The sequence below is a fragment of the Botryllus schlosseri genome, chromosome 10 (genome assembly GCF_051294905.1).
Source record: "Botryllus schlosseri isolate E-star chromosome 10, Bs_hap1, whole genome shotgun sequence".
Taxonomy (NCBI): domain Eukaryota; kingdom Metazoa; phylum Chordata; class Ascidiacea; order Stolidobranchia; family Styelidae; genus Botryllus; species Botryllus schlosseri.
In genome coordinates this window covers 20,141,334-20,157,743 of record NC_137245.1, presented here as the reverse complement: position 1 = coordinate 20,157,743, position 16,410 = coordinate 20,141,334, and the positions used below count along the sequence as shown (strand labels likewise).

General features: G+C 41.2%; 1 protein-coding gene across 1 annotated transcript; it reads left to right on the top strand.

The window, feature by feature from the left end:
• The first annotated feature begins 5,663 nt into the window (after positions 1-5,663).
• Positions 5,664-12,412, top strand: LOC145448935 (sulfotransferase 1C4-like). Its single transcript, XM_080327387.1, has 4 exons — positions 5,664-5,945; positions 7,565-7,730; positions 11,551-11,788; positions 12,007-12,412. Exons 1-4 carry the CDS (start codon positions 5,786-5,788, stop codon positions 12,355-12,357), a joined length of 915 nt encoding a protein of 304 aa, XP_080183513.1. The 5' UTR covers positions 5,664-5,785; the 3' UTR covers positions 12,358-12,412.
• Positions 12,413-16,410: the final 3,998 nt, after the last annotated feature.

Sequence of the window (16,410 nt, the reverse complement as noted above, 5' to 3'; positions counted from 1 at the left end):
ACCGATCAAGAAGCCGGACGCTTCGCCATTACGCTATCTTGTCGGTAGCGGTATACTAAATACTTAGCCTGTTTGTCGGTAGCGGTATACTAAATACTTGTATACTGATGTTAGGTTAGAGGACAACCCATCCTTTAAGTGTTTGCCGAGCATATCGCCGAGATTAAGGATTTTACTAATTACAAACACACGAAACGTTCGGTGAAGGAAGGGCGAATTTCAGAAAAACTGCAAACTTCGCTCAAAATCAAGGCTATTTGAGCTGCACACTGCTTGGAGTGCAGCAACCAAAACAAGCTTTGTACTTTCCCATATATGTTTCAGTGCAGTAATTCTCGAACTGGGGGGGGGGGAGGCGCGAAGTTGAAGTTGAAAGAGTTTTTTTCGCACTCGGCGCGATTGACAACAAGCATCTAGTACCGTTATTGCTCTGTGTATTTTCCGACTTTGATATTACAGAATTCTGTCATCAACAACCATAGCCTTCCCTGCCATCAAACTATCCGTCGGTATTGCTAGCATTCTGGTTTCTCTCTTTTATGTTGTGATATCTTGATAGCAGGGAGGCGCGGGAGGTCGGGAGCGAAATTTTTCACAATCACAAAGGGGACGTGTTGAAAATAAATTTGAGGACCACTGTTTTAGTGCCTTAATAAGAGGACGTGGACAGGGGTTTGAAGAGAATTATAAATGTATGTTGTTTAACATTGTTTCGAATCATGATAGCAAATTCATATTCTTTTAATTAACCGCCACCTTCTCATTGTCTAGCATCAACGATGGCGAGAAGCGTATAATTTCAGTGCTCGAAAAAATCGCCTTTTACTGCTCGACTCGACTCATTAGAATTAATACTCGATTCAGATTCGTAGGGCCCGACTCGAATCATTGTGCCCAGCCCTAGCGAACGTCAGTGATAGGGTGAATCAAATTTAAGAAACATTTTATCTGTATGACGTAATAATAACAAAAACAATCAACTAGTAGACGGACAAGATACGGTAGTAACGACGGTACAAAACAACGTTAACGAGTACATATTCGGTTATAAATAACCGAGAAAACAACAACACACAACATCAATAAAATATTCCAAGAGTGTAGAGGCGTTCCTTCTGGCGACAGAGAATCGGCTTTCGCAGCTTTATGATCGTGGATTCCTGGACCTTCAAATGAAAAAGAGAACGGCCACAAGCCACTATAGAGAATTGACTGTCATTGTAATGATCAGCACATTCTGGATGGGATAAGAGATGCTGTCCAATAGCCGAATTACAAGCAGCAACTTGATCATAATCACCAGTGGCGGCTCGTGACAATATCGGGTGGTGGGGCAAGGGCTGCGAGCGACTTTTATCAACATGACGTCACAATGGCGTTTTCCAACGTAAAAAAGTAACTTTATGATGGTCACATGAATTTCCCGACAACAGTGATTTTAACGTAGGTGCCGCGAGAGGTTTGCCGGTGAGCCGTGACTTGAAGTGTGGTAAAAATGTTTTATTCATTTATTTTTAATCAAAGGATTATTTTACAAAATGTACGTGAACTAAGAATCGTCCCTATGCCACGAATCAAGTATCAGGTCATCCTTAGTAGCATGCGTTTTGATTTCATGGTAGAGTTATAGATTACGCAAATCGATAGACCCTAAAATCCGACCGTCACCCCAAATTCGAAATCCGGATCCAGTCCGGCCAGGTAAAAAAAACATTGAAATCCTGCTCCGGCTCCTGAACCGGACTGTGGCCATCTCTGGTTACGACCAGGTGATAATAGGCAACCAAAGCGGAGGCACCCGGCGTACGATTGGATCAATAGACTGGACAACTTCTAGACCTCTCATTTTCGCTCTAAAGGCAACTGCGTAAACTACGTACGGAATAAAGATTCAATACGATTCATGTTCGCACTTGACTTGACCTGACTAATTCCAATGACTAGAACTCGAGAGATTGCGTAAGCCTAACTGGAAAGGTCAACGAGTTCGGACACATACGCAATTGTTATCTCATAGATTGGGCTTGTCATATTGAATCCAGAACATCAATTTGAATGGTCTTTGAAGAACTAAGGACAGCAGCCTCGGAACTTCGGTCTCGGAACAACGTAGGACATTTTGGCCTTGAAACTGGAGACTGTGACACAACACATACGGCTTACTGTCTATAAGTCAGCTGCGAAATCGCCGTTGGAAAATATATTAATCAATAAATACATGAATAAAAGCCGTAACTTAGTATACTGTTACAAGAAATCATCGAGAAGTAGCATACGCAATCTCATAACCCATTCCGGTATGGTACACTGTCAAAATCAATGCAAACAGACGAACACCGAACTTTGAGTAAAATAGATCGAGGAATAGGCTGATCGAATGATCAGCTGTTAGCCGACATCGAAAATGAAATAGCTATCGCAATTGACAGGGGATTGTAAGCAAATGGTTTGAAGGCCACAATTTCACAGTGAAATGGACATTGGCGAACATAAAATTATGTGAATATTTGAATGCAAACCGAGAATCTTGGTTAGCTGTTTCATGCGATCATCAAGATATACCATTGGAAATATCATCACCGATCTCGTTATGGAACGCAGACTATAGATTAGCACAGACCGACACCGGCATTTGCGTGAGATCCGCAATGACGTAGGTAGGCTAAGTATCAGATCAGCGCGCATCTCTACCATACTCGACCTCGAAAACGAAATAACTGCCTCAATCATTGAGTGTCAACTTTAAGACTTGGCACCGCGTTCGATACTAAAATCAAGACATACCGTGTGAAAGCTCATGACAGATCTAGGTATGGAACATCGTTAAAATCAATAGAGACCAATAACGGCTTTTGCGTAAATTTGTTGGCGATAAATGAAGAGTCAGCTCTTACTCGACTTTGGAAACGAAATTACCACCCACATAGTTCAGTGACAAACTTAAAACTTGTTACAGCGGTCGATACTAACACTTACCGTGCCAAATGTCATGACCGATCTCGGTATAGAACATCGTCAAAATCAATGGAGACCAATACCGGCTTTTGAGTAAAATCTGTTTGCTGTACTATGTACATGATAGATCAGCGCACACTGAACTTCGGAAACGGAATTACTACCATTATCTTTAAGTAGCAAGCCTGAAACTTGGAGCAGTGTTAAATACTACCTTCACGACATATCATACCAAGTTTCAAGAATTATCATGGTGCGAAACACCGTCAAAATCGACCTATACCAGCAAAGGTCGACTCAACGCATATTACGGTAACCGAGTTCAGATATAGATACGATTGTTACATCACACCTTAAGGGCGAGTAGGCATATTTGCCCCGGTTGCTCGGCCATTTTACGAATAGGAGAGAGTAAATCACCGTTTCTTTATTGTGCGCGGCTTTGAGAGAATAGATAGTGAAAGCTTGTTATGAGCGCTACCGGGGCAAGCCCCGGCTAGGCATTCACAAAGCGGAAACACAGAAGAGAATTCGATTTTCGCAGAGACTTCGCTATGTATGGGCGTTTGCAAGCGAAAGCACAAGAAGAACGCGGGTTTCGCTGTGATCTCGGTATATATTGATTGCTGTGCGTCTATAAATGGTTAAATTGTTATTGAACAGAATTTTAGGTGGGGCAATGCCCCAGTTGCCCTATAGGACGAGCCGCCACTGATAATCACGCAGTGTGTCAACAGACTGCGATTATGGAGTTGGAGAAACATTAGTTATTCTAATCTGCCGTGGGACATGCTGGCGAATTCTATATGCTGCAAGCGCTGAGACGTGCGACCTACATACCGACTATCACATCGGCACGTGTATTCATATATTATATTGCTTTGATTTGCCGCAGGTAGCACATCCTTTTGCGTTGTTGGCATCAGAGATTTCGTCATGAAGATTATCTGCGGTTCTACCTGTGGCAAACAATACCTCACTGACGATTTAATTTGTTTTTCAAACCTTTTGGACACTTTCCCAATCCAAGGAAGATGCAAATAAACAAGACATTTTCTAGGTCCGAACGGTTTAACTTTTCTGAAATCTTTGAGTTTACGATCCATGGTCATTTTAATGATATGATCAGGATAACCATTTGACTGAAAGATTGACCGAATGTTCTTCAATTCAGAATCAAGTTTCACTCTACTACAAATCATCAGAGCCCTGTGCACCAGAGTTCTTATTAAATTTACTTTACGTTTTACTGGACAGAAAGAATCCCACGAAATGTATTGCCCACTGAATGTAGGCTTACGGTAAACTGATGTAACAAAACTAGCACCCATCTACATTGCTCCTTCACGATTTGGCATTGGATAGTTCAAATTGACATAATTGTTATCGCTGACCGTGCAGCGTGAATGTGAATGTTTCCATACGGAGTACAGCTGAAGGCGAATTGCTTTTAGTAAATATTTGCTCCGAAAGCTGAATGGGAAATTATTGACAACGCATTAAATGCATACGACGCTCGGATAAACTGCATGCGGATATAGCCATTCGAAAATTATGCGATCGATTCGCTCTGTGCTTGCTGTACAGCACAAGCTTGCATCTAAATTATAAATTCATCTAAGCAGGACCGTAATAGGCAGAGATGTTGCGTACCGAGGATATTCCTGTTCGTGTTCTGCAAATGATCTGAGACTCAATCTTAAAGATGTTTGAAAGAGAATAGTGTAAGTTTCCATGTCATGAAGCAGCACCCTCTCGTTTTAGTTCGATGCTTTCGCAACGTTATGTCGATGAAATATATCATCAGTAAATATGCTGCCCGTGGTATAAGCTCGAGTCGGTCTGACTCGACAACGCTGTATTGTAATATATTTCCCGACATAATAGCGTTGAAAGGAGGTAATCAGTCTGCGATCAATCAATTTTTTCAAGGGTTCTAATTTATGATAATTCCATGTTCAGCAGAACAGCGTCTTGCAGCTTATTGCTGAATGCAGGCTTCTATTTAACGCAGTCATCATGGTAAATCTCGTATTGGATATTCCAAGAACGCCCCCAGCTGTGACTTTACAGCGGCAAGTATCGCCAGACAAAGTAGAAAGTTGGCAAATTAATTGCGAATTGGTTCTTTTACCTGCCTAGTGGCTCCCAACTTTTTTCGACTCATCGCCCCCTTTTCAATCTCGACACAAATTTTCGACCTCTTTCCATATTTCCGAAAAAGAGCACATATAATCGGGAAATTTATTCACCTAACTCTGATCACTGATGACAGTGATGAGTTTACTGAAAAGGGCCATCTTTCAGAGGGGGTAGGTGCTCGAAAAACCGGTTTCCGCGTCTACTTTCCGTGAGTTGACATATTTATTCGCGTCATATGCAGAATGAGCCGCTTTCATGCGCATTTTTTGACAGTGTCCATTAAATATATCTCACTGGACGGGCGTTTTAACATTTCGCCCTCTATCGCCCCCAGTGGCCCCATTTGGTATATTCGCCCTCTTGTTTCTAAAATAGCCCACCGGGGGCGGTGGGATGGGTGATATGACCCACGTTGGGAACCACTGGATAGACGGTTTTGAATGTCCGGCCGTATAATTATGGTCACGTCTTATAATTATATATTTCCTTTATCGAAACGTGCAGGCCGTTTTTCTGTGTGTTAAATGTTCCTTCGTCAGTGAAGACGAGAATGAGCGCTTGGATGGTAAATCAAAAAGTTCAGCCGTACGTTAACCTTAAGTTATTTCAAGTTTGCCTATTTCCTATTCAAGTACATTCTACCCTCGGTACGCTAACCCTAACTGTACTTAGTGAAATAGATACCGCGATGGGCGAGTTTGCAGTACCCGTTCTGCGCGAGGAAACAATGTCAAATGGATTCACCATTCCTATACTTGGGGGCGAAAAGAGGAGACAAGCTCTGAATGAAGTTCTGAAGTTTAACACGAGGCCGGATGATGTCCTTGTAGCTTCATATCCTAAAGCAGGTTCGAAGCATATATGATATTCTCATGGAATCCGGGAATCTATGTAGTGCAGATGAGAAAAGTTCGCCTATACCTAAAATGACTGATGTACAAAGGCCCCATTAATTATATGCTAGGTCACGGCATAGAAAGAAATAGTCTTGGACTTCATATTCGAACGATATAACGATGTCACTGAAATATACACTGACGGCTCTAAATCAGCAGAGGGAGACGGTTTTGCATTTACCATCCCGTCGCTGATGATAAACTTTTCCCAGCCGATTTCCACCCTTAAGTCAATCTTCTCCATAGAAGCACATGCCATTCTCCGCGATCTAAAATGGATCTGCCAGAATGTCTCATACCATCAAACATATCTGATTCTCTCGGACAGTCAGAGCGTGCTATCCGCTATGACCAACTTGCAGGCACAGCAAACGCAGAATGTTATATTTGAATGTGGTCGCTTGCTGAATCAAGCGGTTCAGAAAGGCGCCATCGTTGTCCTGGCCTGGGTACCGGGGCATGCTGATATCGGTGGTAATGAGTTAGCCGATAAATTGGCTTGGCAAGCTGCCAGGACCGATATCGAAAATACCCCTTATCAGACGCTTTCAAACGAAATTAGCAATGCTAAGGCGAAAGCCACAGTACGTCAATACTGTAGAGCGACCTGCCGAATATCAATGAAATGAGCGAGGAAGTCACTATCGAAATTCCCATAGATCATTGACTGATGGCCATTTTCCATCGATGCATCGACATAGGCTTTACGAACGATTAATATTTCGCCTTCGTTCAGGCCATTGCCGCCTGAAAGCGCATTTATATAAAATTGGATGCAGCGACACCGACCTGTGCGACCATTGTACAGTACCTGAAACAGTCGAACACTTTTTGCTGCACTGCAATCGATATGATTTTCATCGGAAATTTTTATTCGACAGGGCGCGCGACCTCAAAATCACTGCAACACTCGAAAATCAACTGATCATCCCCGAAATGTTATCCCATGTTGCAGAATTTGTTATATCTTGTGGTACTTACTTGTAAATCGGTTCTTGCCCATATTTTGGTATATCGATCGCTTATTCTAGTCTGTGACGCACGTGGCCTCACAGGCGAAAAGCGTCACTCATGTTTTCATCAATAATAATAAGGCCTTGAATGCACCACTGGACTAAAATTACACTTGTGAGTCACAGCATAATTTCTGTAATTTCGATTCTTCATCTTCAATCATCTCTACCTCTGCTCTGTAACCCTTGCCAATTCTTCATCTGCTGCAATTCTGCAATCTGACTTCTCCGTGTATTGCATAGGAATAACAATTTGAATGTATTACTGAAATTCTAAAAATTTACTCCAATCTCGCCATTTTCCTTTGGGGGCAGGTTGCTCCCCGGATTATGTGTGTATTGACCAGTTTCTTACTGTGAATAAAGAATATAATAGTTAGACACACGCGACGCACACCAAGTCAGGCAGGTGAATTTCGTAAACTACGCCTCTACAGTCCATTTTATATATTGTATATCTTGAAAAGAAGCCACTAAAAGCTATTAGATGACAGAGACACGCTTCTGCAGGCAATATTGAAGCATTAATTAATATACATTTATACATAACCTTTTCAGGGACAACTTGGTTACAGGAGATCGTGTGGTTGATTTGCAACAACGCAGATACGGCGCTTGCAAGGAAGATTAAACTGACCGATCGCTACGACTGGATGGAGGGAGGTGAATTCCGGCCTACGGAAGGCCTCAAGAAGCTAGATAGTCGGCCAATGGAACGAACAAGGTTATTCAAATGCGGACGTAATTACTAATTTCAATTCTGTGACTATTTATGAATCATTTGAGGGTATTGGAAATCAAACTATAGTATCATTATGGCCTACGAACATGGAATGTTTTTGTTCTTCGGTGCGTTTTCAGAAACTTCAAAACACTAAAATTTTCGACCCTTTAATAAGTGTCAAATTGAGAGCCAAATGAAGGGAATCCGTCTTAATCGAAAGCATTATGTCACGCTGATTCGCAGAAAATGTAGTTCCAATAGGGATGGTGTGAACGTGAGGTTCACGTTCACGTTCTGTGTGTGAACCTCTGAATGTTAGAGGTTCACGTTCACAAACGAACCTTGGTAGGTTCTTCACTGTGAACCTTTTTTGTATATATTACAATTTTCACTTTATTATAACATCTTTGGTTGAAATTTATTGTATTTCAACTGCGGGCCACTATATGCATGGCGCTGGCATCAAAAAAATCAACACTAAACGCTCATGCACCTAGATAATCCCGAAAAATTTACTTGCTTTGATACAAAAGTTTGCTCGAATATTTAGTGACTCTCTGCTGTGAACTTGACCCGCAATCACACAACATCAAAAACGAAATACGCTACATTTGGGTTGTCAGCGAATGCATCTTATTCAACCAATCATTGGTATCGTTGTCTGATGTAAAAAATCTAGCAGGCGTATAGGGTCAATCTTGATCTGATATGTTTATGTTTATTGTATCATAAAAACCAAATCCGTGCGATTGGGGTGGGGGCTACCGCTGTATAACTTGTTGATGGGGTAATATAGGTAGCAAGTATAGAAACCCGTTTTATACTCTGCTCAATATCAACATAGCAATACTGGGACGCCGAATACATTGTCCGGTCTGGCCTAGATCGTTAGGGCGTAAGCTTATATTCCCTTGCAAGTCATCATCGAAATTGTTCGCAAAGGGACGGAAGATATTGAATTTATGCGATTATTATATCATTTGAATGCCCCAGTTTATAAATTTGGCGACGTTTAGAACGTCAATATGTACTTCGGCATTGTGACATTATGTGGCCCGAGTAGTCGCTAGGTATCGTGTACAAATATACATTAATAACTGAAATGTAAGGTTGAAATTGGCAATATGACGTCACGTGACGTCAAGAGGTTCACGTTCGCGTTCACACAGAACCTTTCAAAAAGGTTCGCATTCACACGAACCTGAACCTTTCAGAGGTTCACACCATCCCTAAGTTCCAATATGGTCAATTGGTCACTGGTCAGGCATGTGCTAACTGTGTGTATAGGGTAGCGGAGACGTCGACACACGTCTTTCTCCCAGCAGTTGAAATCATGAGCCCTCGAACCGGACACGTACACATATGCAATATGCATGCTATACGTACAAGTTGGATTACGATGCTAAACCGAAGGGAGCGCATAGGAGACGTCGACCGGTAGCAACGCTCACATACAGGCTTAACGTACATTGCATAACCGATTGCGGTGACGCGACAGGTCCCGGAGAAACACTGACCAACACAACAAACGCTAGGTAGCGCGATAGGACATTTCAATGCAATTATTGCATCAACTCGTCGTGACTCCTCTCTAAGTGTTGGAGGTTTATCTAGGCACGCCTCGCTATCTCATCCGCGTGAGCAGTGTCTTAAAAGCCTAGAAGTGAGTCGTCCTACACGTCGGCAGCTACGGAATCAAAAATAACGATTACTCTGGTCAGCAATATTTTGTTGACTTTGATCAGGTAATTGATTTTGCCTAACTTTTGGACGCTGAATTCAAAAATGATTTCCGTTTTTCTCTATCACGTCAATTTTTTGAGTTAGGCACCCACCACATTGTCTCATAACCCATATAATAGCACCATTTTAAATATTTTGTGTTTATTGCATAAAACGTTTCAGAAACCACAAGCAGTCGAAAGTGAATCAATAGACTTCAAATAAACATTTGCACTGCTTTATTTGGTTGATTTAAACTGAAATTGCTTCTACATGACAAATAAAGTGCGAGTTTCGGGTTTCAAATTTTGGCTAATAACGTATAATTCTGTAGGTTGTCTAGTTTGATAATCGAGCGATAGTCAGCTAACATATGTAAGCACCAATCTACTCTGGTATCTTACCCACGTCATCTTCAGATGTTGGGGAACATTTTCTCCTTGTCCATCTCTGACTATGCCAAGGTTTTTAGGGAAATGATTTAGATATTTTACCTTTTTTAAATGTCTGCTGTCCGACATAAACATATGACTGTGACACATGTGTATCAGGGTTACAGCATGTGTATCCTTATTGTCTGACCACTAGAAAACACAATATTTCAAAGCTGACTCATATGATCCAATCGTGCTCGTGATATTACAATAATTCAATGTTTCTGTATTACTCTTTATGTTTCTGTATTATTCACGAAGACTAACGGAGTGTGCAATTGTTACTGCACCTAAGACTTTGCCATCTTGGAGAATGGCACACTTTAGGATCCCTTTTGATCTACGTATAGGCATTTGCCATTCACTGGAATTGTAAATCGGGATTCCTAACTCCTCCAGTAATCCATGGCAACGGTATTATGCCAATGCCAGTATCACGGCAATTCACAAAGCTACCGAGGGTAGGCCTACGAAGAAAAGGCTGTTTCTCCCGATCGAAAGTGAGATACATTCTCTACCTTGCCAAGTAATCTTTTCTCACTTCATAAGGATGTTAAGAGTTTCGAAGATTTCTATTCCAAGTCCCAAAGCTTATATCAGATCAATAACTCGTGTTGATGGACTACTCTAAGTTCTGAATCAAGTTCGATTTCTGATTCTTCATCATTTGGCCTGCTATCCCTAAGATCTTCATCTTGATCCAAATTGTCGAGCGTATAGGAGTTTCAGGTTACACTGGATAAGCTGAAGAGGGCATTGGACCTATAACTGATAGCAAATGTCATGTTTAATTTTCTTGCCATATCCTGCAGTTTGCATCAAATATGTGTGTGAAATATCCTCGGATGATTGCATCCTCTAACCAAAAATGGGTGAAAATATCCGCCTAGATTGATACCAGTACCTTTTTCCTACATAATGCAATCGAGTCCTTGACTATATAACTTATTATACGGTAAAAGTGTGGATTTTTATATGATATGGAAAAGTAATATGGCTAAATTCAAGAAAATTTGCATATTTTGGGCATATGTCGTAGAGCAAAAAGTTGACGTGATAGAAAAAAAACAGTGGCATTTTTTGAATCAACACGTCAAAATTAGCCTACATCAAGTGCAAAATCAAAGTCAACAAATTTTTCGTTCGAAATTATTGCCCAGTGTTATTGGCCTGCTGGTGTAAATGACCACGGTAGTCGACAAACACCATGAATACCACAAACAACAATAACTCGTCGCGATTATTGGTAACAACACCCATTTCTGACAGCGGAGATCACGAAGTTAGCTTATCTGGAAGAGTACTAAGCAACAAATTAAAAACTGTTAATCGTGGAAACCTACTATGCTGAACCAAAATTCTCACCAGACGACTCGGGATAATGCTCGCGTAAAATCTTATCCAACTCTATGCGCAACGATTAACAATTTTAATCATGAGATAAGCATTCTCCCGCATAAGCAATATGATTTCTGCTCTAAGGGTATTTGTGCGCTGTCGAGATTACAATTCATATTTTTGGAATCAGTGTGACATTATAGCTTTCCATTACTTTTATTACATTTTGCGCAAATGTCGTCCGCTAAGATTGCCAGCAATTCTAATAATTTTGAATGTCAATTTCAGACTCACTTCAAACTCACCATCATGCCAAAATATTGCAGATTTATCAAAACCCATCTGCCATTCCAACTTCTGCCGACCGAATTACAAAACGAAGCTGTCGGTAAATTGATCTACGTCGCTCGAAATCCAAAAGATAATTGCGTGTCTTTCTATCACTTTCTTCGAATGCACAAGACATTACCTGAGCCTGGGACATTGAGTGAATTTAAGGAGCGTTTCTATCGAGGCAATTTGCCACGCGGGTCATGGTTTGACCATGTTGAAAAGTATTGGCAGGTATCCAATATCCATTGCTTGATGCATACCGAGATTGCGATCGTAGGCTTTATCTTGTCGGAGTCACACGTGAGATAATCGTACATGCAATCGTAATCGATCGCATGTACATTCGTGTTATCGTAATCAATTACATCTGCAGACACAAGCCATAGAAATCGGATTCGTTATCGGCTATTTCGCATATAGCTATTGCTTATTAAATTATAACCATTTAGATTTCACAGGAGCGACGAAGCAACATGCACTTTGTACTATATGAAAACATGCAAAGGAATTGCAAAGAGGAGATCAAGATATTGGCCAAGTTCCTGGAAAAAGATCTTTCCGAGACTCAGATCGACATCATCGCGAACCATTGCGCCTTCGACAACATGAAAAATAACGACAGCGTGAATTTCTCTCATCTGGTTGCGGCAGGTGTTTTTGACGACAACGTTTCTAAATTCATGAGGAAAGGAGAAGTCGGCGACTGGAAGAATCATTTCACCGTAAGTCAGAATCAAGAATTTGATGACGTGCTTCGGAAAAAGACGAAAGACTGGACTCTGAAATTCGAATTTGAGTGATTATATAGCTTTCTGATGACACGTAAATAAATTCACAGTACGATTTGTGTAACCATAGTCACAATTGTTGAGCCTTGAATCCCTTGACCCTCCAACCGCATGCTGGAGGCACAGGCTGTCACCGCGTCCGAAATTATTCGGTCAATTTGGTGAATTTGGTCAAGTCTGTGGACATTACGGCTGTTCAGTAACCGCCATTAAAATCTATGTGGATTGGGGGTTGTTTTATTAACATTTCAATCGATTCAAACAATACGATATAAGCGATAAAATAAAAGAATAGGAAGAAATTGTCTTTCAATCACACACCCATAGTGGCCGCTAAAGCATGTAAATAAGAGGCAGTCATTGTGAATGCGATGTAACAAGATAACATAAAAAAAACGAAAATGAAGTGGCATGAGAGCTGACTCGCTAAACCGAGAAGTTAACGCGATCATTCGTCTTCGAGTCATACATTTTGTGAAGGACCGTAACCGCCTCACCACAAACCCCCAATTTTTAGCGGGCCGAGCTGGAAGGGGGCCCAAAATTCTTTCGTGTATGAAAATGAATTATAGAGAATTTTTTAAAACTTTTCCCCACTATTGTCAGATATTTTTCGCTCTTTGCGCGATTTAGTGTCACTAAATGTCTTGATTATTGGGAGCCCTTCCCCAAGAAATACGCATATGTTATAAAAATAGGCATTTCGACGTCAGCCTTTACCGTGCCACAACTCACCAAAACGTAATGAAGTTTAAGCTAACATAGGACTCCGAAAAATGTGCCGTAAAATTCGCCAGTGAGAAAACATTGGCCGAAAAGGACTGCCCTTTGTTGACCAAAAACTTCGATATATATCAAATTGTCCTTAGGCTCCTAAATGGCTGGCGCTCCCTAGCACCATATACTTACAGAAAACGGGTGCATACTTTACGTTTTGGATTGATTTCAATTTTTGAAAGTCCGCCGGTCCACCAAATATTTTTTGAAATTTTACCGTTCCACGAGGCGTGACAGGTTGAGAACCACTGACCTATTACTAGACTTTTACATTAGACAACCATGCATTCTTTATATCAATTCGTTGATGTGAATGATTCGTTGACTGTGCATATCACAATTCACTGACTGGATGAAAGTAGTATTTTCGGTCTTGATGTTGTGTGATTGCGTTCTACAGCGGAGAGTCACTTGATATTCACAAACGGTAAGCTGAATATTTCGAGCAAACGTTTTTAACAAAGTGCATAATATTTTTGAAATTGGTAAGGAGCATGCGCTTTTAGTGCTGCGTTTCTCTTCCTGCTGCCAGAGCCATTCAGAGAGTAGTCAGAAGTTGGAATGGAGATACTTTCTACCAAAGATGTTATGATGATGTGAAGATTTGTACGATATGAATAAGGTTCACGCTGTAGAACCTACCAGGGTTCGTCGCGACCGTGAACCTACACTTTTCCGAAGTTCACACGCCAAACGGGAACGTGAACCTGACGTTTACACCATCCCTACCATTTGGTACATGAAATTGACTCGATTTCGGAAAATTTGTGATGACATGCACGGGGCCCCGTAGGCCCCGACTTGCATTGACTCGGGAAATTTTGAAAATTGGCACGAGTTAACTCCTGTCTTGACTTGGAAAGTTTTGTAATGCCTTGATTTCACTCGAGTGAAGTCGGTGACACGGAATGACTTGTGGTTCGAAGGTAATGATTTCATCCAAACACTGATCAGTGATCAGTGATCAAGATCAACCTAACATGCAACTCACCAATCTCATGCAGATTGAGCATGAGCATTGCGGAAATCCCCCACTCCAATGTCAATTTATACGGCCGTAAACCAAACTTTACGCTGATTGGTCGAGAGACAGTGGCCATGGATACGACGCAGCAACGGAGGACGCTGCATTTACCTAAGCCTAGTTGGCACTACGATGTATTCCTATAGCCGTGTAGACTGCATAAAAACGACAAGATTACAGTTAAATGTTTATTACTTCATCAATAATAAAATTAGGAAAGGATATTAAATATTTAGTAATGTATACTAAAATATAATGCCGAAATACTGCTGTGTTTATAAATGCAGTGTCACCAATGGCAATGAACTGGGGAAGAACAGATTTTTCCATTCATTTCCTTCCAACGCAAAGGTCAGGAAGGCTTGGGAATGCAGAGTAAGAAGGCAGGATTTCAAGCCTACTTCCACAAGCTTCATTTGCTCCTCATCGCCGACCTCATTGCAGTTGCAGTGACTTAAAAAGCCCAGAAATCACAGTGAGCCGAGCTACAAGTCAGCAGCTAATGACCCGATGAATATCGAGCCGATGCATGAGAGAGTGGAAAGAATGTCAAAGACAAGAATAAATGCATTGACCAGTTCAAATACTGTCATGTCGTGGAGCACAAAGCCTTAAACAGGCTAAAAGCACCACTGTTGTGTACAATTATAATAATAATAATAATTTGCTACCACCACTTTGGCAAGGAAGATTTTGCTGCTAGTGCATTATAGATACACCAATACAGTCACGTCTAAAGAGAGGTGCGATTCCCAGTCGCAATCTCCGTGGTGAAGCAGAAGATATGCGCATTGCAAAGAGGCGGACCCTGAACTCCATGCCGTGTCAACTGTCTTCCTGCAATGTTGTGGGTGATGCACATGCGAATCTTACATTGTCATCTGGTGATCCTGATCTAGAATCGCCATCGTGTAGCCTTGAAATGGAATCGTCAAATCCATCACCTGAATCTTAGGGTTAGAAGCCAACGAAGTCAGTCATATGCAGATTAGCTACCTATAAGCCCACAGGACATCAGAACAGAGATGATGTGCAGAATGGTGTAAATACACAGGGCTCTTCGACTCACAAGTAGCAATTTTGGTAGGGTTTTGGACTGCTTTGAGGGGAACAAGACGGCAGGTACTCCATATGCAACATCTCTTTTCAAATCACTTCAAGGACGGTACAGTATGAACAGGTATTCAATATTGTGGGGGTTATTATTGCACGAAGAAAGGGCCATTCAAGACTACTAAGCATCACTCATGTGAATGTAGCAAAGATAGGTCTTGTTATTTTCCATATGGATATCTGGGTGCTTCACATGATAGAGTGGTTCTAGCTGAGCAGACCTCATCTGCCTTGGTGTGCTTGAGGTATCGTAACAGCACATGCGATGAGTTCATGAAATTTGAACTTGGGCAGAAATCACAGAAAAAGAGTTTTTATTTGACCGCTGCTAGATAATTACAAGTAAATCACTCTTATTGGCATCAAATTCAGGCCCAAATGTGAGCCACAAATAATCCTGCCTTCTTATACTCTGCCTTCCCAAGCCTTCCTGTCCTTTGCATTGGAAGAAAATGAATGGAAAGATTTGTTCTTCCCCAGTTCATTGCCATTGGTGGCACTGCATTTATAAACACAGTAGTATTTCGGCATTATATTTCAGTATATGTTATTAAATATTTTATTTCCTTTCCGAATTTTAATATTGATGAAGTAATAAACATTTAACTGTAATCTTGTCGTTTCTATGCAGTCTACACGGCTATAGGAATACATCGTAGTGCCAACTAGGCTTAGGTAAATGCAGCGTCCTCCGTTGCTGCGTCGTATCCATGGCCACTGTCTCTCGACCAATCAGCGTAAAGTTTGGTTTACGGCCGTATTGCAAACGTCCAAATAACCCCAACTCTATCCAAAGTTTCATCTTGGATACGATTATGCCCATTGTCCGGTATAGACTGAAAAGATTTGCGCATTGCATTGTCACTAGAGAGAGATATGTAGACAGCCATTTGGCGATTGTATGTATTGCACCATACCTCTTATCGTGACTAGACAATAAACTCATATGTAACAGATGAGTCGCGCTAACTTACTATGCTACGCTATCGAAGAAACTTCCCCGATTAAAATACCCGAAAGACACCACCTTGGCTGTATAACTGTATATAGCCCATATATATTCGCTGTCATGTAAAACCTAGCGGAAGTTTGGTGTGCTTACGATAGCAGTTGTGGATACAGTTCTACAGCCTACATCCGTACATATTGTA

What these genes read in the sequence shown, in the direction of transcription:
- LOC145448935 (XM_080327387.1), top strand. Translation starts at nt 5,786, where the DNA reads ATGGGCGAGTTTGCAGTACCCGTTCTGCGCGAGGAAACAATGTCAAAT. An exon ending in AGCTTCATATCCTAAAGCAG is followed by an intron (nt 5,946 to 7,564) that starts GTTCGAAGCATA and finishes TAACCTTTTCAG; the next exon opens with GGACAACTTGGTTACAGGAG. An exon ending in ATGTTGAAAAGTATTGGCAG is followed by an intron (nt 11,789 to 12,006) that starts GTATCCAATATC and finishes ATAACCATTTAG; the next exon opens with ATTTCACAGGAGCGACGAAG.